This window comes from Peromyscus leucopus, chromosome 8a (assembly GCF_004664715.2).
Source record: "Peromyscus leucopus breed LL Stock chromosome 8a, UCI_PerLeu_2.1, whole genome shotgun sequence".
Taxonomy (NCBI): domain Eukaryota; kingdom Metazoa; phylum Chordata; class Mammalia; order Rodentia; family Cricetidae; genus Peromyscus; species Peromyscus leucopus.
Window position 1 is genome coordinate 10,087,664 of NC_051085.1, and position 26,100 is coordinate 10,113,763.

The 26,100-nt window shown below is 41.8% G+C and overlaps 1 protein-coding gene across 2 annotated transcripts in view; it reads right to left on the reverse strand.

The window, feature by feature from the left end:
• Positions 1-26,100, reverse strand: part of Lama4 (laminin subunit alpha 4) — a 148,385-nt gene that overhangs the window by 17,028 nt on the left and 105,257 nt on the right. For both annotated transcript variants that reach the window (XM_028874826.1, XM_028874825.2), the window contains exons 18-30: positions 23,994-24,133; positions 21,422-21,601; positions 20,422-20,567; positions 19,795-19,957; positions 18,742-18,875; positions 18,144-18,315; positions 14,878-15,009; positions 12,891-13,033; positions 11,759-11,897; positions 11,207-11,344; positions 7,253-7,386; positions 6,230-6,394; positions 5,301-5,448 (exon numbers count right to left, since the gene is read on the reverse strand). In XM_028874826.1, coding sequence (XP_028730659.1) covers positions 5,301-5,448; positions 6,230-6,394; positions 7,253-7,386; positions 11,207-11,344; positions 11,759-11,897; positions 12,891-13,033; positions 14,878-15,009; positions 18,144-18,315; positions 18,742-18,875; positions 19,795-19,957; positions 20,422-20,567; positions 21,422-21,601; positions 23,994-24,133 — 1,934 coding nt within the window. The remainder of the gene's footprint in view (positions 1-5,300; positions 5,449-6,229; positions 6,395-7,252; positions 7,387-11,206; positions 11,345-11,758; positions 11,898-12,890; positions 13,034-14,877; positions 15,010-18,143; positions 18,316-18,741; positions 18,876-19,794; positions 19,958-20,421; positions 20,568-21,421; positions 21,602-23,993; positions 24,134-26,100) is intronic.

Sequence of the window (26,100 nt, forward strand, 5' to 3'; positions counted from 1 at the left end):
AAGTGTCCCTTCTGATGGAGGAAATGCACCTAATTATCTTTAGTTTGGGGTCCATATGCTCACCTACAAATAATTACCATAGTTTTATGTTGTAGAATATAATTTTAAGATGTGTTACATTTGTTTATGCTGTGGAACATTTGTTTAATGATGCAAAGATGTGTTGCATTCTTTTAGGTCTGTGAAGCTGTGTTACTTTGCCTGTCTAAAATACCTGATTGGTCTAACAAAGAGCTGAATGGCCAATAGCAAGGCAGGAGAAAGGATAGGTGGGGCTGGCAGACAGAAAGAATAAATAGGAAGAGGAATCTGGGAAGAAGAGATCAAAGAATGAGAAAAGGAAGAGAGGAGCACACAAGGGGCCAGCCACCCAGCTACATAGTAAGCCATGGAGTAAGAAGTAATGAAAGGTATACAGAAATAGAAAAAGGTAAAAGCCCAGAGACAAAAGATAAATGAGATAATTTAAGAAAAGCTGGCTAGAAACAAGCCAAGCTAAGGCTGGGCATTTATAAGTAATAAGTCTCTGTGCATATTTATTTGGGAGCTGGGTGGCAGGCTCCCAAAGAGCATAGAGCCAAAAGAGTTAAAAAAAAAAAACAAGTACAGTTTCAAGCCAAGAATGACCAAAAGTGAAGCTCTAATGTAGATGAAGAAGTTTCTGTGGTGATACTTTCTTTTTGCACTCCAATAAAACTTATCTGAGGATCAGAGGAAAAAGCCTGCCACTATATTAAACACAGAAGTCAGGCAACAGTAGCATGTACCTTTAATCCTAGCATTTAGGAGGCAGAGATCCATGTAGATCTCTGAGTTCAAGGCCACATGGGGAACAGAACCAGGCATGGTGGCACATGCCTTTAATCTCAGCACTAACCATGGAGGTCTGGAGGTCTGTACAGACAGGCAGGAAATAATAGAGGCGGGCAGAAAGAGGAAGTGATATAGCTGGGTGGAGAGAGGAAGTGAGAGAGCAGGGTCAGAAATGCATTTAGGCATGAGTATACAGGAAGTAGGTCTCTTTGGAAGCTGAGGAGTTGGTGAGGTGAGGTTGGCTGTGGCTTCTCCTATTCCTCTGATCTCTCAGTTTTAACCTCAGCATCTGGCTTCGGGTTTTTTTTTTTTTTATTAATAAGACTGTTTAGTAATTCATCTTACAAGTTTCTTCCAAACCCTCATTATAGTCTAGTCTTGTCAGAATCTTACAATGGGAAACACAGACATGTTTGTCTCAAGGAGAGGGGCCTGATAGAGATGCTTTGTATAAGGCTTGGAAAATGGAAGGGGTTAGGAGTTATGGGTTTTCCCCACCCTCCTGTTTTTAGTGGAAGGGATCTCACTCTTTCACACTCAGTTAAAGAACTAAATTGGACTCCCAGGCTGAGCAAGCATAGCGTTACATGGACTGTGACTGTACCAACTGACCAGCCTTTCTCTGTTTCAGTGTGGGGGCTTGTAGAATAGGTAGAAGAACTTGTTCCTTCTCTGCTGCAAAACTGAGTGAACTCTGATCTCTTTCTGTACAGCAACCAAATACTCTCAATTTTCTGTGGATATATGCTCTTGACAATGATGAAAAAGACCAGTTATAGCTGAATTACTTACCGCTATACAATAAAGACATTCAGCTTACTGTCTTTATGGGCACATGCATGAGGATTCTTGGGGAACCCCTTCAGATCTTGCCTTTGCCAGGGTGATCTCCTTCTTTTAGAGCATATGAGTTACAACCCTGCTAGTGGCATCAACTTTTAATTCATCACCATTTTATGTGGGCCAGATAACAGCAACTAGTTGAGTGAGCAAAGAAAAAGCAGGCAGCTGTGATAAAGACAAGGGGATTTCTCAGGCAGCCCAACAGAAGACATACTAGAGTAGGGTCCTAAACAGGAACTCGGGACTGGACAGAATCTAGGTCCTTGCTTTGTGGAGGCTTCTGGTATCTCAGAGCTCTCTGTCTGTCTCTCTTTGTCTCTGTCTCCCGCATCTTGTTCTCACTCTCTTTTTTCTCTTTAGGGCAGTCTTCTGGCTTTTATTCTTTCTAGAAAGCCCCTTTCTTTGTCCATGGCTGACACAGTGCTCTAAAGCTTACAGGATCTGTAGTCAATGATCAGAACAGCTTCCTTGGGTTCCTTCACAAGGAAGATGATTTTCTAGTCCTGCTCAGTTCAGGGGATAACTACTGGTCCGATCACCTATATCCAGAGAAGTGGGTGTCACAGTCCTAAACCACAGGACCTAGACAGTGGGTAGGGAGTCAGTTCTCAGAAAAGAGTGGTTGGCCAGATACCCATAGTGACCCCATCAGTGAACAAACTGTTCACTATTATGTTACATATGAAAATTTCCCAGCTCATCTTAAAGCATATCTTAAAATGCCTGAAAAAACTTTAAGCCTGGAACACAGTTTTTTAAGACAGGTTTTGTCAAGGACTTGTGGAAAAATATAAAATTAGTGTTACCTCTTTGGGAACATGATTTAACAGAATTTTCCCAGGGACTTGCCCTGAGAAGATTCCTCTCAGAGGGGAAAACGCTACATCTGGTGTGGGGTTATCTGTGGGAAAAGAATCTATGTACACTATGCTCTATATCCATTTACTTTATTTCTCTAGGACAAAATTCTATTCATACAGCTTCAGTCCTGTCCTGACACTCAGTTCCTCTTTGTCCCTTCTTTTCCTGTCCCCTCATAGCCCTAGTAATAATTAAGTTCCTGTGCTTTCGACCTCATCTTCGTCCTCTGTTCCTTCATCCTCCATCTTTCTTTCCTTGCTCCTTACTCTTGGCTCTGAGAAAACTCTACAAAAGATCTGCCTTACTATCTACAGAAACTCTGTCTTTTTCTCTTCTCTCTGGTCATGTGGCTCTGTCTACCATCTACAGAAACTTCCTGGTCCTTTCTCTCCTGGCCACGCGGCTCTGCTCACCATCTACAGAAATTCTCCTTGTTCTTGTCTCTCTGGCCTCTTGGCTCTGTCTGCCTCTGGAATTCAGCTCCAGTCCTTACTGCACCTGGTTATGCAAAAAAGCCCTACTGTCCTCAGTCAATAGCTCTGCCCTGTTACCAGGTTGAAGGCAAGGGATGGTCTGAGCTTCATTTGCACAAGAAACAAAGCTATGCATCTACAGCCTGCCTGTCTCCTAGGCCCTGCAGGGGTGTTAGTTACCTAGTGGATCAGCAGTAGGTCTGAGAAGCTTAGCTGTTTGCCAATATGGCCTAGTAGTATATGGGTGCACAAGAATTTCATAGCAGAAGACAGCTGATATGTATTAATAAGATAAATAACATCAAATATTCCTTGATAAATGGCTTCCTCTGGAAGTATAGCTTGGTCAGTCAAGGTATAGCTTATTATATACAGCTGAACCTCTATAATATATTCTTGTGGCTCGTGGCAATGATTTGCCTTGATCCAGTAATTCTATCTCCTGGAATCTCTTCTAAAAATTTATTCAACTATGCACTCAGAGGAAGTGATTGTAAAAATAAATTATTATAATCCAAGCCCTTTAATGCAAATTTGATAAAAATTTAAATCAGGGCTGGGTGTGGTGGCACATGCCTTTAATTCTAGCACTTTTGGGAGGAAGAGGCAGGCAGATCTCTGTGAGTTCAAGGTCAGAAGACATACTAGAGTAGGGTCCTAAACAGGAACTCGGGACTGGACAGAATCTAGGTCCTTGCTTTGTGGAGACTTCTGGTATCTCAGAGCTCTCTGTCTGTCTCTCTTTGTCTCTGTCTCCCACATCTTGTTCTCACTCTCTTTTTTCTCTTTAGGGCAGTCTTCTGGCTTTTATTCTTTCTAGAAAGCCCCTTTCTTTGTCTGGACTACAGAGTGAGTTTCAGGACAGCCAGGTTTACATAGAGAAAAACCTGTGTCAAACAAACAAACATTTAAGACAGAGGTGGCATGTTTTTCTTGGCAGCTACTGAAGACACATCTTCATAATCTACATGAAGCTTGGTAAATTATACTTTATCCTGTACGGAAAAAGAACAACCAGAAAAAGGCAAAACTATGGACAGTATTGGTGAGAGGCAGCAGGTAGGCTGCAGTACTGGATAGGAAGCAAGGTAGGTCTCACTGAGTAAAGGAGAGGTCCCTAGAGGGGGGCAGAGGAGAAATTGTGCAGATTTGAGATCTGAGAGAAGAGTGGAAGGGGGACTGAAGAGGCTGAATAAACACTCTAAGGTAGGGCTAATGTGGCCAGTTTTGGTAACGGGCTGGTGGGGGAGAAGAGTGAGTGAGGGATGAACAGAGCGGAAGGTGTGTTGATCACACAGGACCTGGCGGGAACTGTAGGGGCTCTGGCTTTTCTCCTGAGTGCACTGGGGGTGGGAGAACTTTGATTAGAGGAGTGCCTGGTATGGTTTACATGCATACGGGTCTGGATGCCATGCCCAGAACAGATGGTGCGGGAACAAAGTAGAAACAAGGCCGGGCGGTGGTGGCGCACGCCTTTAATCCTAGCATTCGGGAGGCAGAGCCAGGCGGATCTCTGTGAGTTCGAGGCCAGCCTGGTCTACAAAGCGAGATCCAGGACAGGTACCAAAACTACACAGAGAAACCCTGTCTCAACAACAACAACAACAACAAAGTGAAACAAGGAACTCTGTGTGGAAGCTGTTGCAGAGGCAGGAGCATTGACAGAGCATTGCTAAAACCGCACCGAGAAGGAGACAGGGAGTATTATACTAAGAGAATGGGGGAGGGACCGGGGCTTCCATTTGTAATGGAACCAGATAATGTGCATGAGTAAATAAGAAAGAACAGCGGTCAGAGATGAAATTTTACAGCTCAGTATTTAAGGAAGGAGAGTCCACATCCACGTGTAGGGGGAGGAACACAAAGGTTGAGAAGTTAAAACAAACTTTAATGATTTTCAATATTGCAACAAAGGCTTAGAGTTATTACTGAAATTAGATTATGGTGGACAGTTATAGTGCTGGACATTAAACACACACACCACACACACACACACACACACACACACACACACACGCACACGCACACACGCACACACGCACGCTCACGCACGCACTATTAAGAGCAGTGCTATTTTGATTGCCTTTAATGAAAAACCATTAGAAGTGGAAGTAGACAGCTGAGCCAGCTCCTCTGAGAGCAACCCCTGGTGCTGCGCAGCTGGTAAGCCGGAGCATCTGATGCTGCAAGAACCCTCTCCCACGTGCGCACACGCGTCAGCGAGGGCAGGTTCTACAAGGCCACCGTGCCTGGAGCTGTACATGCAGAGCGCGAGGGCAACTGTGACTTCCGCACGGTAGCAGCCGTTACCTGTTTATTTGTTTTAGGTCCTGAGGAGTTCTTTCCTTTCTTGTGAAGGAGGAACAGTGGCGATGACTCAATGGGACACTCGTACAGTGAAGTGTGGACCTTTTCGGAATAGCGCTGGAAATCTTCCACTTCCACATCTCTATCCAACCTGTGTGTGTAAGAGGAAAGATCATCCTAAAAATGCTGTCCATAATTACATAAGGAAAACTATGGCAAAAACCGGTGGCAGTGGAAATGTACGTGTGTGTATGTACATCATCTTGAGTTTGTGTGCTGGATCCTTACCTATCTTAACAGGAATCCTACAATTACCGTTCCGTTAACTAACACTACTTTTTGGCACTCCACATTCTGACCGACAGGTGTCTTTTCCTCGACACTCTGGATGGACTCTGCCTATGTCTCTTCGTCTGTGTTCAGTTTCTCCCTTGCTTGTTCTTGTATCCCCAGAGCCTCTGTTGTCTCTTAAGGATCTCGATCAGTGGCTTTGTTTGAAGTTAGGCATTACATTAAGAAGACCTTAAACTCTGAACAAGGATTTTTGGTATGCTTATCTATAGTTTATTATTAATAGCCAGCACAAAAATAATTGTATCATATTTATAACTTGTTATACACCAGGTGCTGTGCAAGGTGCCTTAATATGTATTGTCTCATGTATTTCTATGACAGGCCTGCCAAGCAGGTGCCTTTGTTATCTGTATTTTGCAGGTGGAGAAAATGAAGACTTGCTTAGCCACAGCAAGATGGGAATCAAAGAGCAAGAGACTTACAAACTCACATGCATCAGTTGCTTAAGCACATGAACTTTTAATTACTAGCTGCTAAGGACTGTAAGATTCATAATTATCAATTCCACTAATGTAAACATTTCACTATGGTATTGATCAAGACCCATCAGACACATTTGCCGGTGAAAAACAGCGTACCTGGTAAAGTAGGCGTTGCTTATGCATCCGGTGAAATTAGCATACTGGGGACTGATGGGTGAGCCGCCGAAGTAGAACTTCTTCTCGCTTGTTTGAGTCTGTTCCACTTTTTCTTTTGTCGGGTTCTTACTCCCAAGTCGGCTTTTGTCTACTATCAGTTCGTATCTGCAAAGGAAAGAGTCTTCACGCACGGCACATTTTACCCCAACGCTACGTTTCACCAGACAGGCAGGCTCTCTCACAGGGGCGAAATGGAACCTCTCCTGAATGAAAAGACAGATTCCTCAGGAGGCCCAGGAGGAAATGGCTAAATACGCCTGTGTGCAAGAAGGGCTCTCCACACGGAGGCTGGAATTTAAATCTCCGTGGTGAGAGTTTTGTAGGGGGAACCAGAGCACACACCTCTGGCAATCATCACATTTACGCGAGGCCAGTTTCCTTGCACAGCACACTGGGGCTGATCACTAGCAACAGAGTCTACAGAAACTGTACCACCATTTGCTTTTGATGGGGGGGGGTGTTCTACACAAGGAGACAGGGCAGCAGCAGTCTTCCTCAGAGGCTTACTTCTTAATCCAAAATAATTTTGTTTTATGAAAAAGAAATTCAGTAATACACATTTTAAAGATGAAGTCGGAGCTCTTAAAATGGGGCCATACATGTAACATCCTTTACTGTTTAGGTCCAAAATCTAAACACGGCCAGTATCTGCTGAACCCCTTCTCTGTGCCATTCTCCATTCACCAAGCAGCATAAGTGTGCACTGCCTGAGCAGAGATGAAAACTGATCTTCATATTGACCCCCCTCCACCACCAAAGAGTCTGCATTTGTTAAACAACTTTCTGATGGTTTCTTTGGTGTCTCTTGAACATGAATAGCATCCTTTGGGGAAGAAGGCAAGCTGTTCCTTCCATTACTTTCTTTGGAACACTAGAAAAGCTTAGGAGCCGCAGCGACATTTGACGGAGCACACCCTGCAAATTAAGGTCCTGGTGGGCGGTGCAGGAAGGGAGGAGCTCTACCTCATGGGTGAGATGGAGGTAATGACGAAGTGGGACAGCCCATCGTGGTACTGCTTGTCTGCCGACTTAACCTTGACGCCCTTTACATCCATGACGACAGTCCCATTGTCCAGGGAAATGGAAAACACATCAGACTGAAATACAAGCACATGTATTTAAGTGGGAATCTCAGGATAAAAACTGGACATGTTTTCAAAAGTCACTTGATGGTATTGTTTAATACCCATGAGCAGAAAATTTGCCAGTAGGATAATTTCTGTGAATAGCAACAACTAAACACTTTGGCCTGTGTTAATGCTGCTTATAAAAGTAGACATGTTTCAGGGCTGACTCAGTAGGTAAATGTGCTTGCCCTGAAAGTCCGGTGACCTAAATTCAGAACCCCAGAATCCATGTAAAAACCAGGTCCAGTAGCATGCGTCTGTAATACGGTAATACTATAGTGAGACAGGAAGTGTAGATAGAAGTGTTGCACACCTAGAGTCCACACGGAAGTGTCAAAAACAAGGGAGATCCTGCTGCCTCCAGACATGGTGGTGGAAGGTGAGAACTGATGCCTGAGAGGTATGCTTTGACCTCAACACACGCGAGGAATATACTTGTAGTATCTCTCTCTCTCTCTCTCTCTCTCTCTCTCTCTCTCTCTCTCTCTCTGCCTCTGTCTCTCTGTCTCTCTGTCTCTCTGTCTCTCTGTCTCTCTGTCTCTCTCTTTCTCTCTCTCTCTCTCTCTCTCTCTCTCTCTCTCTCTCACACACACACACACACACACACACACACACACACACATATTTCAATGGAAAAAAAGATACTCCCATATTTTGAACTGAAACCCTTTGGTGATTTTGTCATGCCAAGAGTTGGCTTAGTCTCAATGACTTTCCTGGCCAAAGCATTTCTACCATATCAGTCTCATGTGATCCCTTTGAAAGAGAGTATTTCAGCCTCCTGGAGGATGTAGCTAGATGAAGGAGCTGGAGTTAATTCACTTGTATGTTTTTTCTTTTTTAATGCTTCACTTATTTGATACATTGAGATAGAAGAGACCTTCCTTTCAACTAATTTCAAGCAGAAATTACTTCTTTTCTGAATTTGTGTACTGCTTATTTTAAAACACTGGTGGATGATAATGTTTCCCTTTCTTTACATGCACGCCAACTTCTAAAGTCAGCTGCCCATCCACAAACCCCAACTGCATACAAAAACATCCGGCTGTGACAGAAAATTATTAAAGAACCAGGGTAATTGGAGGCAAGCTCTGAGGGCAAAAGTTCTACAAAATGCTCTCTGTAAATTCGCATGGGTGCTATTGATTTAAATTACCTCGAAAATGAAAGTGACAGAGCTGGGATGATATTGCAGTCTACGAAAGGCCTGTTGTACAAGCATGGGGACCCCATTTGATCCCTAGAACCCATGCAAAGAGCTGGGCATGGTGGCACATACTTGGAATCCCAGCACTGGGGAGATGGAGACTATGGGGCTCACTGGCCACATTGCCACTGAGAGACAAAAACAAAACCAAACAAGCCCCAGGTGGATGGCACTTGAGGAAGAATGACGCTTGAGGCTGTCCTTTGGCCTCCACATGCACAAGCACACATGTGTACATGCACATGTTAACTCTCCCAATATATCCAAACGAAGGTGACAGATACAGGTATCTGTAAAAAGCAAAGTTTGCTTCCAAAAATTGTACCAAGGCTGAGCGAGATACAGACGCTGAATCTTAGCTTCGCCAATCTTCTACAGATCTTATTTATTTTCATGGGAATGAAGATTGAACCAGGGCTTCATGCATGTGAGGCCAGTTCTTGGTCCCCGAGCCATATTTTGACATAAGTTTTGTAAGCTGTTGTAAATCCAAAGGCAAAGAAGAGTGTAATTTCTTTCTAATGTATAAATTAAATTACACATGTCTTTGTTCTTATATGGAGAGGTTATTGTCATTATGGTGTCATGGGTACTTTGGACAGGTTGTGGATATATGTGGTTTCCTTCATAAAGCAATATCCTAAAATGTTTAAGATAAAATACACATGAATAGGAAGGCTATCTAGTACATTGAAATATTGCTCTCGAGATGGTAAAACAAGGAATTGGTGATATATGGTAATATTCTTCCTTATAAAGACATTAAATAAGACCTGACAGCTTCTACATTTTGAAACTAGCAGACATGAACAAAAATGATATTTTCAAATGTCTGTGCCAACTGCAATGTCAAGTGAAAAATATGTGTAATTCCGTTGAGTGACAGAGTTAGAGGTACTGCTAACACTACTGTGGTTTGTTGCCATATTAAAAAATAGAAGACAATGTTATTTCAGCTGGAGAAAATAAAGATAGAATTTTCCACAATCGACTCTACAGATTCTTTGAATTCTGTCCATCAGCTCCTGAGGGGCAGAACGGAATTCCACACGAAGGTATGTCTATGGCTGCAATAGTGGCCTGCATGTTATGGAGGTAACCAACTGCTTTCTGGTGGGATTTAAGGCCTGCTCCATAGAAGGAAACACATGCCTAGTACTGTCAATCTGGCCGAGAACCTATGGTTGGGAGCTCACAGGCCCCAGGGGTGAACTTACCACTGTCACTCAGCTAAACAGACATAGTATCATCTAACTATGCCCTTTGATTTTTATCTCAGTACCCATAGATTAGTATGGTTGGTTCTTAGATGTCCTCAGAGAAGTTTTATGGTGGTATTTTATTTGTACTGAAATGTGATTTTAACTGCATGTTAATAAATAAAGTTGCCTGGGGGTCAGAGCTATTAGAGCCATAGCAAAAGCTGGGCACCTTTAATCCCAGCACTTGGTAGGCAGGGCTAGGTAGATCTCTGTGTGTTCAAGGATATAGCCAACATTGGAGACACACGCCTTTAATCTCAATACCAACCATAGAAGACCTGGAGGTCTATACAGACAGGCCATGACAAGGCGGTCTTGTGGTTGGGTTTACAACTAATGAGAAGGCAGAACAGAAAGTCTATATAAAGACAGACAGGAAGTAGGTCTCTTTCGGAGAGGTCTCTTGGCTAAAGAGGTTAGCTGCAGCAGGCGAGTAAGGCTCTTAGCTCTGATCTCTTGGCTTTCTTCTTTGCATTGGTTCTGTGTTTCTTATTTAATAAGACGGTTGGTTACATCTACAAAGTTTCTTTGTGCAGTGGAGGGCAGTCAACTCAGAAACTCACAGCTAGTCAAAGTTTTCAAAATGTAAGTTCATGGGACTTTTGTGTCGCTTCCCTCCCCTTGAGGCTCCTGGACCATGGAGGGAGGGGGAGTGGAGAGACTGTAGGAGCCAGAGGTTGGGGAAATCTGAAGTCAAAGTGTCGTCTACACTCATGAGCTCCTGGCACCCGTGATTGCCTCAACAGGACCTGTAAAACATCAAGCCAGTCAACATTCTAGCATGAGAGGAAGGGGTTTGTGAACCCCACCCCAACTGAGGAGGTGTGGTCTGTTGATGGCTTCTTCAGGAGGGAGTCCGTGTTCTTTGAGGGTAGGCTTCTGGTAGGTCAATGTTCCAGTGGAAGGCTTCATACCCAGGAGTACATGGGCAGCACAAAATAGACTTGGACTTGAAGGGTTTTATATATATTAAAAAGAGGACACTGGTTGGGGGTGGGGAGGGAGGTGGAATGAAACAGGAAGAGTTAGGGGAAGGAACGTGTGTGTGTGTGTGTGTGTGTGTGTGTGTGTGTGTGTGTGTGTGTGAGAGAGAGAGAGAGAGAGAGAGAGAAAATGATCAAATACATTGTATAACATTCTCAAAGATTTAATAAGATAATTATATTTAAAATATGTGTATTGCATATTTAACATCTGATAGTCTCTGTGTATTTGTGAGTCAAAATCTGAATAAAAAATTCACTTTTTAACATGCATAAAACTTGATTCTGATGGACAAAGCAGCCACACAAAGCATCCTCAGAGAGAAACAAGTACTTACCCCTGAAGCATAGTAGAACAGTAACCCGTTTGGCTGCAGCGTTCGGAAATTGAACCCCCCTTCAAAGCCATCAAAGAAAGATATTTTCTGAACCGAAGCAATAAAACTTTGCCCGTTGAAATATGCTCTGCGAGATATCTGCACGAAGAAAGGGAAATGCAGTGTTTGTGGTAATTGTGGAACATGTGTGTCAGTTTTCGTATACAAAGAGCCTCGCCTGCTGTGTAAGCTGTTTGTGTTTCGGGTTTTGCTTTTGCTGGAATTCAGGCATGCTAGCTGTGTTCCTACAGCGGCTGGGTTTCAGCTCCGCCCATTTCTTACACCCCAGTGACCAATAGCATTTGCACAGCCTCTCTGGGCTTCGGATGCCCCACCCACTGGAAACTGGAGCAGCGGTACAGGTGACAGGGGAGTCCCACAAGCCTTTCTAGTTTAATGAGTTTTCCTTCTCCTGGCAGCAGAGAGGCACCCGGAGAAGCAGAAGAGGGTTGATCTAGCTGTAGAAAGTGCTATGTTTACCTGGGGAAAAGCTCTTGACTGAATGGTACTTACCAGAGAGTCTTCTGGGCATCCATAACCAACTCCTAGGGTTTCTGTCTGCTCCAGTAAATTGAAATCTTTCTTTTGGAACTGGAAACCCTTCATGCAGCCCCTGAAGTTGATATCTAGGGGGAGATGTGCTCTTAGGGTCCTGGAAAAGGAAATCAGTCTTCACTGGCACAGCTGTGCTGGTAAGCTGCATGGCATATATACTAGAGCTCTGCTTACTTACAATCACAGAGGCTTTAAAACCATCCCTAGTCTCACGCTTGTTTTGGATAAGCATAGAGCTGTGGCAAACCCTTGTGTGGAGCAGACTGAGCTCCAAGTCAAGACAACTTGCTTACCTCTTTATAAGTTTTCAAAAAGTTTTAACTTACATTATCAATTGCTATCTTTATAACAATCAGGTGACATAGATAGAATTTATTTATTTTGAGATTTATTTATTTCAATTTTTTTTTTGTCTGGGTATTTTGCCTGTGTGTATGTCTATGAGCCATGTTCATGGATTGTGGAGGCCAGAAGAGGTTGTTGGATCCCCTTGGAACTGGAGTTACAGATGGTTGTGAGCTGCCGTGTGGGTGTGGGGAATCAAATCCAGGTCTTCTGGAAGAGCAGCCAGTGCTCTTAACCGCTGAGCCATCTCTCCAGCTCTGTTCCTATGCATTTAATGCACAGTAAGAGCTGAATTATCGAATCCACCAGAACAATGTATCAGCACACACAAACCATGGCCTCTGGTATACCCTCCCGAAGGTACACACTGCCAGTCACTATTGAAGAGCTCAAAAGAAGTTTCAAGACTAAATGAAAAGTGAAAGTATACAAACCATTTCATCTTCAACATGATACGTTATGCTCTCCTCCTCCTCCTCTCCTTGAGAAGCACTGTAGGAGAGTGTTCTAAAATAATGTTCTATTAATGAAATCTGTAAATTACACACAGGAGATGCTGATCTAAGGCGGCCATAGGCTGGCTGCAGGGGGCCGGTGGAGACGCGGCTATGTCTGTCTATACCTGTGCAGGTGTGTAAAAGTAGCGAGCCAGGACGCTCAAGCCTCTCATCGGACCTCTCCTGGGTATTGCAAACTCATCAGTCGATCATGAGCAGTGGAAAGCTGTGTAACGAAAGAGCTGTACCTGGACTGTAAAACTTCTTGGGGGGCGCCTCCAATGTAGATGTCCGTGAAAGGTATTTTCTTCTTTTCATTATCCATGCTCTTGACATGCCGTCTGTCCACCACCAGAATCATTTTCTTGTCATTGTGGTAAATGATTGAGATCTGGGGGAAATAAGGCATTGTAAGCCTGTTTAACAACTAGGGTTTTTTAAAATAAAATTTTAGTATATTTTAACTATCCTGTTTTTAATCACCTGTGTTCTTCTTTGTTCACAAGATAGGGAATAGATTTTCCCTTTTATTCACAGTTATGAAAACTATGGTTTTATGTGATGTGGATTAGCAGTTTATATTTCTGAGGAGGAGGATACATCCCTTTCTGGGAAAGGAACTAGCTCAGGCTAAATTTTTCTAGGAGTCCGGTTATTTCTGTTTGTTTGTTTGTTTTCTCCTGCCTCTTCTGAGAAGATCTACAAAGAACTTAAAAGCATCTATCTTCTTTAAAAAAATTTAAAAAAAGCTTGGTTAAGGTATCACTGATTACAAAACTGCCCATATTTAAACAGGTTATATAATTTGTGAAGTTTAGACATATGAAAACACCCACTATATCACTAGCCCAATCAAGTTAACAATATCTAATATTTCTTAAAGTTTTATGGCTTCATTGCACCCCCTTGTGGTCTCTCTCTCTCTCTCTCTCTCTCTCTCTCTCTCTCTCTCTCTCTCTCTCTCTCTCTCTCTCTGTATAACACATAACATTATAAGATCTGTCCTCTCAACAAGAAGTATTTTCTTTTGTGGTACTGGGAATGGAAACCAGGTCTCTTGTGGGTGCATGGATGTGCATGACTATCCCTGCAAAAGTGTTTAAAATAGCAAGCCTGTCACTTGCCTAGGACAGTGCTCCATCATGGAACTACATGTCCAGCAACAAATTCTAATAATTGGTATTTGTACTAGCATCATGTTATTTAGCATATCTCTAAAATTGATTCATCTACTACAGTAAAAACTGTCCACACAGTGGGCAATTCCTCACTTTCCAGTCCCTCTAGCCCCTGCACAGCATCACTACATGCTTAAGCAGGTGCTTTCTGGATTGTAGAGTGCATGCTATCAAGGTGTCAGTTCTGGGTACCATTTCTGTATTATTTTGAATTACTAGATTCGCATAAATAAACACGGAATTATTGTTTAAAAGACAGTGAGCAAGTTCCTGAGCAGAGTTGAAAGAGATATCGCCTGTGTTTCTAGGAAGCACAGGGCTTTTGTTCTGAGCAAGCTCACTGTTCTAGTCGCAGTTCTAGTAAATCTGTAAAAATGCTAGTCAGACCAACAGTTGAGTTCTGCTTTTACTGAAAGCCATCCTTAGGAAGCTTCTGGACACTGACCTGAAAGGGAAAAACAGCTAGCTAGCAACTGCATCTGTGTTTGACTTAAAAGATATTACATCTTTTATATGACTTATTAAATTATTTATTTAAAGTTGTTGAAGATGTAGATAAAGGGTATTTTCAACAGACTATGAATATGGTTTAAGACTAGCAAACATACTTTTGGGATCCTCTTCATGAGGAAAATCACTAGGCATTTCTGCATTCTAGAGAACAAGTTCAAGAGAAAATTCTATATTTACTTATATAACCTATCAATGAGGCTTAAAGTATAAGTAATAAGGGCTTTGTATCTGCATTCTAACATGTTCAACACACACACACACACACACACACACACACACACACTATTTTGTTGGTCCGCTATTTATAAGCAAGACATTTAAGATTAACAAAGAGACTTTTGGTCTATGAATACCTTTTAAAGAAAAGGGAACTTCCAGTGACTCTTGTTAGAAATTTCAACATGTGTTTTCCCGGGGTGGAGTAGATGAGGGCACATGAATTGCTCTTCAGATGTGGGTGTATTAATTTATTATCCCACCCACTGCATTTGGCCACCTGGTCTAAGAGTTAAAACCCAACCCATCCGAAGTACAATGACTATACCTCATGGTATTTTGCATCATTAATCTGGGCTTTTTTCATTGTGTCCTCTAGATGCACAGGGCCGTTGCTGAATCCAAAGTCATAGAACACATGTAGGTAGCCATTGCGCATTTCTAGGCTGAAAAACATGCTCTGTAGAGAGAAAGAAACCAGAAGATAGGAGCATCCACTATTATGAAATAGTCAGATTTAGTTGAATTTGAGACATGATATTACAATTCTTTATTAATGGAATTCCTTGAAGATTAGTCTCATGAAATTCCTATAAGTAAAATAACAATTATGTCTCCATCAGCACTTACTTCTTACATATTAATAAAAGCACTAACATTTTCATAAAATTTGAAATACCTATCTTCTTTAATTTTTATGTTAACCTACAAACCACTGCATGGAAAAATAAGTCACAATATTGACCTTAAATTCTTCAAGACAAAGTCGCATATACCATGTTTTTTTCAACTGCCTGTTGTTAAGCAACTTTTGAAAATATAATAGCCCCAAAGATGCAAATGTATTTATTTAAGGGTGAAAATTAGTAATACTGAAAAATCATTTTGAGGTAGGCTAAAGAGTTCCTCCAAAGTGCCAACAAATATATGGATACAGGAAAAAGAAGGTCATTTCTGTATTGAGCGACTGGATTTGGATAAATGAAGATGGGATTAGAATGAACTTGGGTCAGATGATGTTAAAGAATAGAAATAACTCAGCAACTGTCAAATAACTTGCTGGCTGGGTTTCTCATTTCAGAAGATGGTTCATAGATACATGAATTTGGAAAATAAAGTATCATGGTGAAGTCTTCATTCTACAAAAAGTGATCTCTTGAAAGGAGTTTGTATATTTCTTTTCTTTTTTTTCTTCTTCTTTTTTTTTTTTTTTTGGTTTTTTGAGACAGGGTTTATCTGTGTAGCTTTGTGCCTTTCCTGGAACTCACTTGGTAGCCCAGGCTGGCCTCGAACTCACAGAGATCTGCCTGGCTCTGCCTCCCAAGTGCTGGGATTAAAGGCGTGTGCCACCACTGTCAGCTGAGTTTGTATATTTCTTGACATGGGAAACAATCTCTAAGGTCGAGGGAAGAGGTTTTAATTTTTATTTATGTTCATTAAAAAATCTGAAATAATTGGGCACGGTGGAGCATGCCTTTAATCCCAGCACTTGGGAGGCAGAGGCAGGTGGATCTCTGTGAGTTTGAGGCCAGCCTGGTCTACAAAGCGAGTTCCAGGACAGCCAGGGTTATACAGGGAAACCCGGTCTTGAAAAACCAAACAACCAAACCAAACCAAAACAACCCACTAGAAAAAAAATCCAAAACCCAAAACCCAACTGAAATACAGAAAGCCGTCTTTGACATAAACTATTGACCCTGGGACTTCATTTCACAGTTGTACCAGACTTTCCTAGATTTCACATAGCTGGTGAGGACTTCCTGGATTGAAGGGCCCAAGGTGTCCTCTTTGGGCCTATTTGTGGAGTTTACTGGTGATATGACTTAAAAAAAAAATAGAATTTTGACCATCATTTTGTACTGAGATGTGGAGTGATATGAAAATGCTTTGGGGCAGGTAGGTATCTGCTGGTTACTTCCTGTGAAGTTTTGACAATACTTAAAAGACATTTTCTTTGTTATGAAATGTGTTGTTTTAAATTGCTGAACTTTATATGTGATGACAAGTGTCTTTCAGTAGCATGAAACCTGGCTATTTCAAAAAACAGAGTTAATATGTCACCTCAAGATAAAGGGAATTATACCGTGGATGAAAAAGTAGCATGCTCTCTCTCTCACCCTCTCTCTCCCTCCCTCCCATCCCTCCTTCCTCTCTTTCTCAGAAAGTATGCTATAGATAAATGGTGTTTGAAAACATTTTGGGGGTGTGTTTTTCTATTGTTAAATGATTTTGGTGATGAAAACAACAAAATGTACTATCTATCAGAAACTCTCATTTTGGAACTCTCGGGCTTTAGAGAGGGGGAGAAAAAGGAGGGAGAGCGGTACTAAGAACAGTGGGGTGGGACACCCCAGGTCTGGTTTGTGCAGGTGTGGAAATGCTACAGGAAACCCCCAAATCCCATCCATTAGTTGGTATAATTAGTGGGGTGTTTTTTTTATTTTTATTTTTTGTAAACTCTCTTACATCTCCTACATCTATACTATTTTTTTTCCATCTTTGGAATATATATTGATTTTTCAGTTTTATATGTCCACAGAAAATCCCAGCATAATTGAGTGACTGTATCAGCTTGTGGAAAGCTTCAGTTTCTGGTCACAGTATTAAGTCATGTCTGTACTTTCAAAGTTTTTTTTTTTTATGAGAAAAGATTTCTAATCTGTTTTAAAAAATCTTTCAAAGAAGACATTTAGTGGTTTGGAGCAATTTTTATTAAAGTTCACAAGGTAATAGAGTATCTGATTTGCTCAGAAGAACTGACATGAGGAGAGAAAATGAACCAGCCAACTAGCAAAGATGACCTGGGCCAGGTGGAGCATGAAATTTAAAAATGTGCATGATTTAGTAGGTACAGCTAATAATATATGCCATATATATGTATATACATTTTATTTGGGACAGGAATTCTATCTAGTTTTGACAGCCAATAAAACAGTAATGATAAAAACTGGGGTTAGGATGTCATTTTTGAATCACTGTGTCACAGAGTAGAAAAAGAAATTCAGGAACAGTACATTTTATTATATCATTCTCACTAACACTGTTGTTATTAATAAGATATTTTTAGCAAGTTTAGGATTCTATATTATTAGTAAATGAAAATAAATTCCATTTCATTTAAAAATAAGTATTTATATTTAAATGTTTTATATTTAAATTTACATATATTTAATTTATATATTTATATTAAATTTAAAATTTTTTATTTAATATTTTTCATTGTTTTTCTTACGACTTTTGAGTGTTTCATGACATGCTTATGAGATTTTGCCACCTATATATATTACTTATAAGGAGAAATATCTTAATATAGACTAGATCTTAGTGCTGAGTTTTTTTGTTATTATGAAAGGGTATATTTAATATATATTGAAATTGAGGTGTGGAGAAGTGCCTCTCAGGACTGCTTTTATTTAATGCTATCAGAACTTCCCTGGAGAAAAATAAATCCAATTTTCCTTTCTAAACTAGATATTCATTTTGATGGCTTGGAGCACCCCACCTGGTGGGGTGGGTGGGGTAGTTCCTGGAAAAATGAATAGCGGAGAGCAAAGGAAATACGGGGGAGTAAGTAGGGCTTCCATGTTTACTCACCCCGTTGACCATAAGAAGCACGAGGCCGTTGTCAGCTGGTGTTCGAACTTCGATGTCGAAACGAGTCACCTGGCCAAATTTCCCTCTCCTCGTGATGTCCCTCACCACAGCATAACTGGAGCCATCGAAGAAGTAGCTGGCAGCCCGGCTCTGAGTGAAGGCCAGCTTATCCCTGAAACGGAACACAGGGTCACACGGGTGTTACAGGTTTGGTTACAGCTTCTCAAGTGAGACCCGTGAACCCATGTTTAGAACATCTTCCATTGTCCTGGTGGCATGTAAGTGAAGCCCTGTTGTCCATAGGGAAGATAAAATATTTATAGATGAATCAAATGGACTGTTTTAAATGAGTTTCTTCTCCATCCTATACTAGAATAGTTGAAATATTCAAGGAAACCCCTGACCTTAGAATCCTAAATCAAATACACAAAAGAGGAAGAAAAATTAATTTTAATGGTGCACATGCTCATCTGTGGCAGAGGAAAACGGAAGCACATTTTGCAGGCCTGACACCCACCCAGCTTCACACATACTACTTTTCCTGTCCACCGCCCATGCCTGACTATGGAAGGTCTTCAAGCTCCTAACGGTCTCTTACCTGGCACAGGGCACTGTCTTAGATGGATCCATATTATAGATGTGCTTGAAGTTGTACAGACTGATCACATCATTGTTCAGAGTGGCCAGTTCCAGGCAGCCTGAGTAGCTGGGCAGGTTTAAGCTGGCAGGGAGCTGTGGGACCGAGAGATGAAATCAATTACCCTATGGTCATGTTGCACACGGACACTTTGGAACAGGGACTCAGAGGGACCCATCCCCTGACATGAACATCTCTCCACACCAGAGCTTGCTGCAGTATGCCAGGCCACTTACGTAAACAGTGATTTGTCAGTTTCACATATCTTAGTGGAGAAAGGGTGCTGACTGGGTGTGGACTCTGTATACTACATACCCTTGACAACAAATTCACAGTGAAAACCATTGTCACACCAGTTCTGTGAAGTGGGTATTCCTGGTCTCATACAAAGATAGAGTAATTCTCAAGAGAGGGTCAACAATGTGACCACACTGTAAGCAACAGTCCTTGAATGGAAGGCCCGATACCGACTTCTCCTCTCTTGGGCCCTTCCTTTATCTCTCTCCATCAGGTTTCATACTCTCCCTTTTCTCATCTTGTATGTTTTATATTGTGCTTGTATATTTCAGGTAACAGTATTTGAAATTGCCATGTGCAATGCTGAAATCTAGATCCAAGCCAGTGGCATTCTAAGGTACAAATATTCTAGTAGCAGAGAATACTAATTCTTACCTGGGAGTAACATTTATTACCTTTACATTATGACATTACAAAACGTCATTACAAAATTACAGTTTTCTATAATATATTTTTTTGTAATGACATTTAGTTACCAAGTGATACTAGTTAATCTTCAAGCATTAGCTGTGACTTTAAAGTATCAGGCATTGAAAATATGGGTAGTCGAGGCCAGATGGAGACACCAGACTTACAGATCGATTCTGCTCCCGAATTCTACCACCCATCGAACTGAGCTCTTGAAGTGGCACCCGACTCCCAACCCCAGTCATTTAGGGTTTATAGGTTTATGAAAGAGCCACAGCAGATTTGCACTAAGCCAGCTGTATAGCTTACCTTGAAGTTGGCAGGCACCCCGCCGACGTAAAACACAGTGTCCTCGGGGACCAGATCCAGCAAGGAGTCGTCTCCTGAAACCTCCCCCTTCTTAATAAACTTTTCTTCTGCCGTGCTGCTGAGGCTGGGCACTGTCAAGAACACCTTTCCGTGTTTCCCCACCCTGGTGACAGAAAGGGCTGTCACTCATTTCAGCGTGGCCATTTGTAGAAAATACGTTCATTGGGTCAATGTTAATGTTACTCCATTAAAAAAATAGGCTTTTAATGTATTGTATCATATTGTTGCGCACATACAGAATATCCACTACTGGAGGAAAGTAGAAAAACAGACATCTTAATTTTAAAATTTAACTTACAGCAAGGTAAAACCATCTGATAATCAGGTTGCTATTTAGAAATAACCATTTTTTTCTAGTATTTACATTTCACTCAGGTGTTTGGGAAGGAATATGGGAACAGTGGAAGAAAAGGAGTAAGACAAAAAAGAAAAATGCATATCCCATCTATGAGAAGACTCTCTCTCTCTCTCTCTCTCTCTCTCTCTCTCTCTCTCTCTCTCTCTCTCTCTCTGAATAGACTTCTTAGGAAATGTGCACATCAGCCACTTGTCATGGATTCGCCTTACCTCTCAATCTTGACAATACTAAAGTAAGCAGGCCAGGAGCTGACAGGCTTGGAATCCAGAGGAATTTCCACATCTTTGGTCCCCAAGTTATAAACGTACACCAGGTTATCATTTTTGATTGCGAGACCCATGTACTCTTTTTTGGCCTGAAATATCAAGAAGTCACTTCAATAAAATCAATAAGTATAATCCACACAAATGGTATCATCTGTTTTGTTTCCGCAAAGCACAATTACAGGTCCAAAGAGCTGCTGCCTCCAAGCATCTTCTGGCCCTAATTGCCCCTCCAATCTGCTGCTAGACTGGCATCTGCTCTCGGTTTCTACCCTCCCTGGGTCTGCATCAGAGTGTGCTGACTCTGTGCTATCTCTAAGGGCTGGCTACACTGGTGGAGGGTGAGGAGAGGCAAGAACTACTGAAGGCTCATGGGAATGTGAAGGCTGCTGGAATCGTGCCAGCACTGTCAGGTTAGTGTAGGGATCCCGTACCTGGACAAAACCAGTCCTTACGCATCTTTAAGCAGGATTCAGCACTGACAAACGGAGGCTATAGTTATTCCAAAGGCCTTTCAAACGCTTTGTTCAGACTCACTCAAGTCAGTGATGGGATGCCGCCAGGAAGCAATCCCCCACATACTACCCCTATTCCTGGAATCTCTTGTGTCCCGCCATTAAAATGATCTCTGGCCCTTACTGTCACAGTGGAGACTTGTTTGCTTTTTTCTTTTCTTTTCTTTTTTTTTAAAAGGTTTATTTATTTATTGTGTATACAGTGTTCTGCCTGCATGTGTCCTTGCAGGCCAGAAGAGGGCACCAGATCTCATTACAAGTGGTTGTGAGCCACCATGTGGTTGCTGGAAATTGAACTCAGGACCTCTGGAAGAGCAGTCAGTGCTCTTAAGCACTGAGCCATCTCTCCAGCCCTTGTTTGCTTTTTTCAACAGCTTTGTTCCAGGCGGAGGGCAACACTCTCTCTGCTAAATCCTCTGCTGTGCGCTTACGTTTTTGCTTCCGAGGTAGAGGACAAACTGGTCTGCTGCCCAGCTCCCAGCCTGCTCCGGCTGCTTTGCCGGAGGCTTCATGTACAAGCTGATGGACGTGAAGGCCTTCAGGTCATCTACGCTGACTTTGGGGTGCACTTCAACAGCCGACTGGCCATCGAACATCATGGAGACTTGGATCTGGAATTATATAAATTGTTCCATTAAGAGTGCTCTGTAAAAAGAGGGGGCAGAGTACTCTCCCCCAGTTTCTGGAGGGACCGCGGCTTGCCTCCATCCCTTTATTTACTTACACATGAACTCGCTTAGTTAGAGGAAGTGTTTAGGGCAGATCACAACATGATAGCTTTAGACTAAACTGGGCTGAAGAGAGCACAAGAGTAAAGAATGACCAAGCAGATCCAAGGATGAGGACAGACATGACTCCCATGGTGAACTATACCCTCAGATGGGTGAACTAAACAAGATGAAGGGACACTTGACTGGTCTTACAATTCACAGTGGCTCTTCAATGCACAGAAGAATTAGTTGTCTGGAGAAGCATAACTCATCTTGGGTACTAAAGTGGCTGAAACTCTTTCCCTAAGGCCCTAATAAAAGCAGTCCAGAGTAAAGCTGTGGGCAGCATCCTGACCACACCTGAGCAGTCAGGGTCTAGGCATGGCCTCTGACTTCACACTTGCCATTTCACTTAATGACTAGGCAACCCTAAGTCAGCCACTCAGGATTCTTCTGTAAGGTGACATAACAAACAGGCTGTGAGAAATAAGAGGGTAACTGTAAAGCACATTCCAGCCCCTGGCACTCTCCCTGTAACAGTTGTAGTAAGAACTTCCTTAAGCTATTTCCTGTAATGTTTCTCAGAGAGGCAAAGCACAGTTTCAGCTAGAGGCCCCTAGATGACACTAGGAACTGATTTGATTTGTGAGAGATGTGGGGGGAGCACTTGACAATGTACATATTCACACTGTCCGTTCGAACCTCTCTGAATAATTAGATGTATTTATATCAATTGATATTGATTTGGCTGATGTTGATAGTCAGCTAGCTTGAGGGTCTAGTCCCCAGTACTTGGAGCACAGCTGTCTCTCCTGTTATCGGATGAGTAGAGATCAATACTTCTCAACAAACAATCAAGCAGGGTGTAGGCCTGAAGCCTCCCTGAGAGTCAGAGAAGGCTGTCTGTGTGTACGAAAAACGTCTCACTTTGGAGCCGAATGCCCGGCAGCCAGGCTCAGTCTTTGTTTAGAAAATGACCTTTTATTTTGGTGATCAGAACCCAATGTTATATTCCATTTAAGTAATATTGAATAACATCATCAAGAAAACACCAACAAAAACAGTTTTTAAAATGTCCCTCCCGCCTTCTTTTTTTTTTTTTTTTTTGTCTTTGAGACAGTCTCACTGTATTCTCCTGGAAACTTCTTATGAGTTCAGGATGGCTTCAAACCCACAATCCTCTGTTTTAGCCTCCCACATTCTGGGATGACAGGCACGTGCCACCACACCCAGTTTAAAAATGTCATTTCTTGATATATGTTTAAGATAACCTATCATGAAATATTCATAGAGGTATCCAAATAGGATAATTTGTAAGGTAGGATCTTTTCTTACATAGCACTTGAAGGGTGCATGCATTTACCAAGAATAATCCACAGCACTATAAAATAATTGGTTTCTTATTCGTGTTTCCACCAGTCCTTGGGCGAATGTTCTGTTGGATGCGGTTCTTGAGAAAAGAAAAATCACATACTTTGGTTGTAAAAATGAGGCTGATCTATAAATCAATGAAAACAAATTAAACAGAGATCCAAGCACAAATCCTCTTTCGGCATGTGAGAATGTTAACGGTGTGGGCATCCACCGTGACAGTGCCGCCTCTAGGTGTCTTGTGGATCGGTTGCCTCTGTAACAGAACCTCAGACATGTGCCTTCCACTCATGATTCCTCACTTAAGCCTGCGGAGCAATCAACAAAACCTTCACATAACACGCGTTGTACCAGAGAAGTTTTACAGAGGTGGGTCACATGGGCGAGACTGTTCCGTACGGTAATTGTACTAACGCGGCTGTTAAAAATGAATAATGAATATACTGCCTTTATTGAAGCTTAACTTGATTTCTTTTGCTTATGAGCTTTGTGGCTAATTCTGGCTCCACCTTAGGAGAACCAAGTAACTTGAAAGATGACAAGTGTTGAGCCTTCCTTGCTCTGAGGTTGGGACTAAGAATTGGTTTACTTACAAAAAAAGAAGGAAAAAAAAAAGATTTCTTTATTTGTATGTTTCCTGGGATGTGAACTTGCTCTGTGGCCCTAGAGGCAGGGAATTTGCTCTGCAGACAAGGCTGGCCTGGAACTTGCTGAGATCCTCTTTCCTCTGCCTCCAAGTGCTTGAGCTACAGTCTTGTGCCACCATACCCCACAGGGTTACTTTCCACAGCTTCTCATGTGACTCTAATAAATAATACAGTAGGAAGGCACCAGGCCTCAGGAGCTGCTGAGGAGTTGGAGCTCAGTGTCGTGTCCACATCATTCCCAGGTAACTGGTGACACCACTCATCACGTCACGTACCTTGCTGGCGACACTTCTGGTCTGAGCAATGAGCTCTCGGATCCTCTGGATGCTGGCAGAGACATTGCTTGCGGGCCGCTTCTGCTCAACGGTCCGAAGCTGATCCAGGAGCTGGGGGACAACCTCTGTGAGATTTCTTACTGCAATAAGGAAAATGAGTCACTTGAATTAATTATATTTTAAGGATCAAGTGAGAGACAGAGAACATATTACCTCTGGTAGATCTATTGGACATCATTTTCAACCTTACAAAATTAATGGTGGAACTTAAAGCCTAATCCATTCTGGGTTTTTTTTTGTGTGTGACATTTGGAGCACATATTGATTTATAAATGGAATGTGGTGTGTGCTGACTTACAATGTACCCTCTAAAGGGCAGGCTCCATGAGCACCATACAGATGTTCCTTTAATCACACAGCATAGGCACCACACGTCTAGTATACAGACTGATGCAACAGGTGAGGAGGCCTTGACTGATGAAAGACAAGAAGGGTGTTCTCCAGGAAGGCTGTGTGTGTGCAGGACACTGATGCAGCTGCTGTGACGGGGGTGGGGTGGGGTGGGGTGGGCGGAGTTAATGGAGGAGAGCAGGAGTCAGCTGCCTTCACCACTGCTGGAGGGTGGCTTTGCAGCCTGACGGGAGGGGCAGAGGAGGGGAAGCCCAAGCAGACTGCAGGACTTTCCTCTTCTCTCCCCATTCCCTCTCCTTTCCTTCTCTCCCCCTTCCTGCCCCCTTCCTCTCTCCCTCCTGTGTTCTCTCTTTCTCTCCAATCCTTTCTTTTCCTCTTTTTTTTTTTTTTTTAATTCTAGATCTCCTTCTGAGGAAACAACCCCGGGGCATTAGGAGATTCACTAATTAACCGAAAGAAGTGGCAAGGGTGGGGCACCCCCCACTTCAGTTAGCCTGGTAGAGCATTGATTCTAGTAGTCGTTTTATACTAGAGTGAACTGTAAAGTGGGAAAATAATAAAAATATTTAAACTACTACCTTAAAATTTTGCTTATAGAAAGACATATAAGACAGACTTCTGGCCCTCTTCATATGGACTCTTTCTAAAGTCTCTTACATCATGGGATGTTGTTTAATTTACTTTGTTTTAAAGCACAAAGTGCTATTTGGGGAAAATGCAGTAGCTTGGGACAATTTCAGTTGGTGCTCTCTTTGGATGCTATTATGATAACTTGATAGGACAAATGAAAAAAAAAGATGAAAATAAATTTAACACAGACACAGAAAATATTCCCAAGGCAATGTCTTGACAAATGAAAATACTGAATAGCACAGAGACACTCCCCCAGCTGGAGATCAAACTAGGGCTTTAAAAATTCTAGAAAAGTGCTCTGCTATTGAACTAGACAAATCTTTTAAAGGTTAAAAATTAAAAACTGATTGAGTACAATGGTCATGTGGATGAATTTATGAATACATATGGGAAAATATTATAAAAGAATTCTATTCCTGTATGGTAATCGGCCTTTGTAAATTTTGGTAGAATTGCTAGCGACTGACAGATCAGGTATGGATTCATGACTATTTTTAATTCAGATGTAGTCTGTAAACCTATTCTAGAGACTTTTTGTGGATAATGACTAAGAATGACTACCAGGCATGATTTGTCACGACATTGATAGACACTGATCTCCAAGAGATTTATGAAGAATCTGAATAAAAATGTGAGAATGGAAAAAGGTATTCTCTGTTATTATGTGATTTTAACTATATATACAGAACTACATTAGGTAGATATTAATATATTTCATTTTCATTGCTATAAAATTGATTATGTGAATTGGCTAACACACATAGTTGCTATTTGTTGGTAATAATTGGATCCACTCAAGTAGAATCCAAATGGTAGTCAGTAAAATCAACACCGTTTACTAATTTTTCCCTCTAAAAGTAAGACAGTACTTTGCTGAAATTATTTACTCTAATGTTTGATTAAACTTTTATGCTAAAGGATTGGTCTTACATCGATAAAGATAATTGCTACCATTATGATTGCTGTCACTTAATACAAACTACTTCATCAACTTAGCTACTATATTACTTCCACCAGTGCATCTACCTGTAAATTTTTGTGAAATTTATATGTATTTCACGTA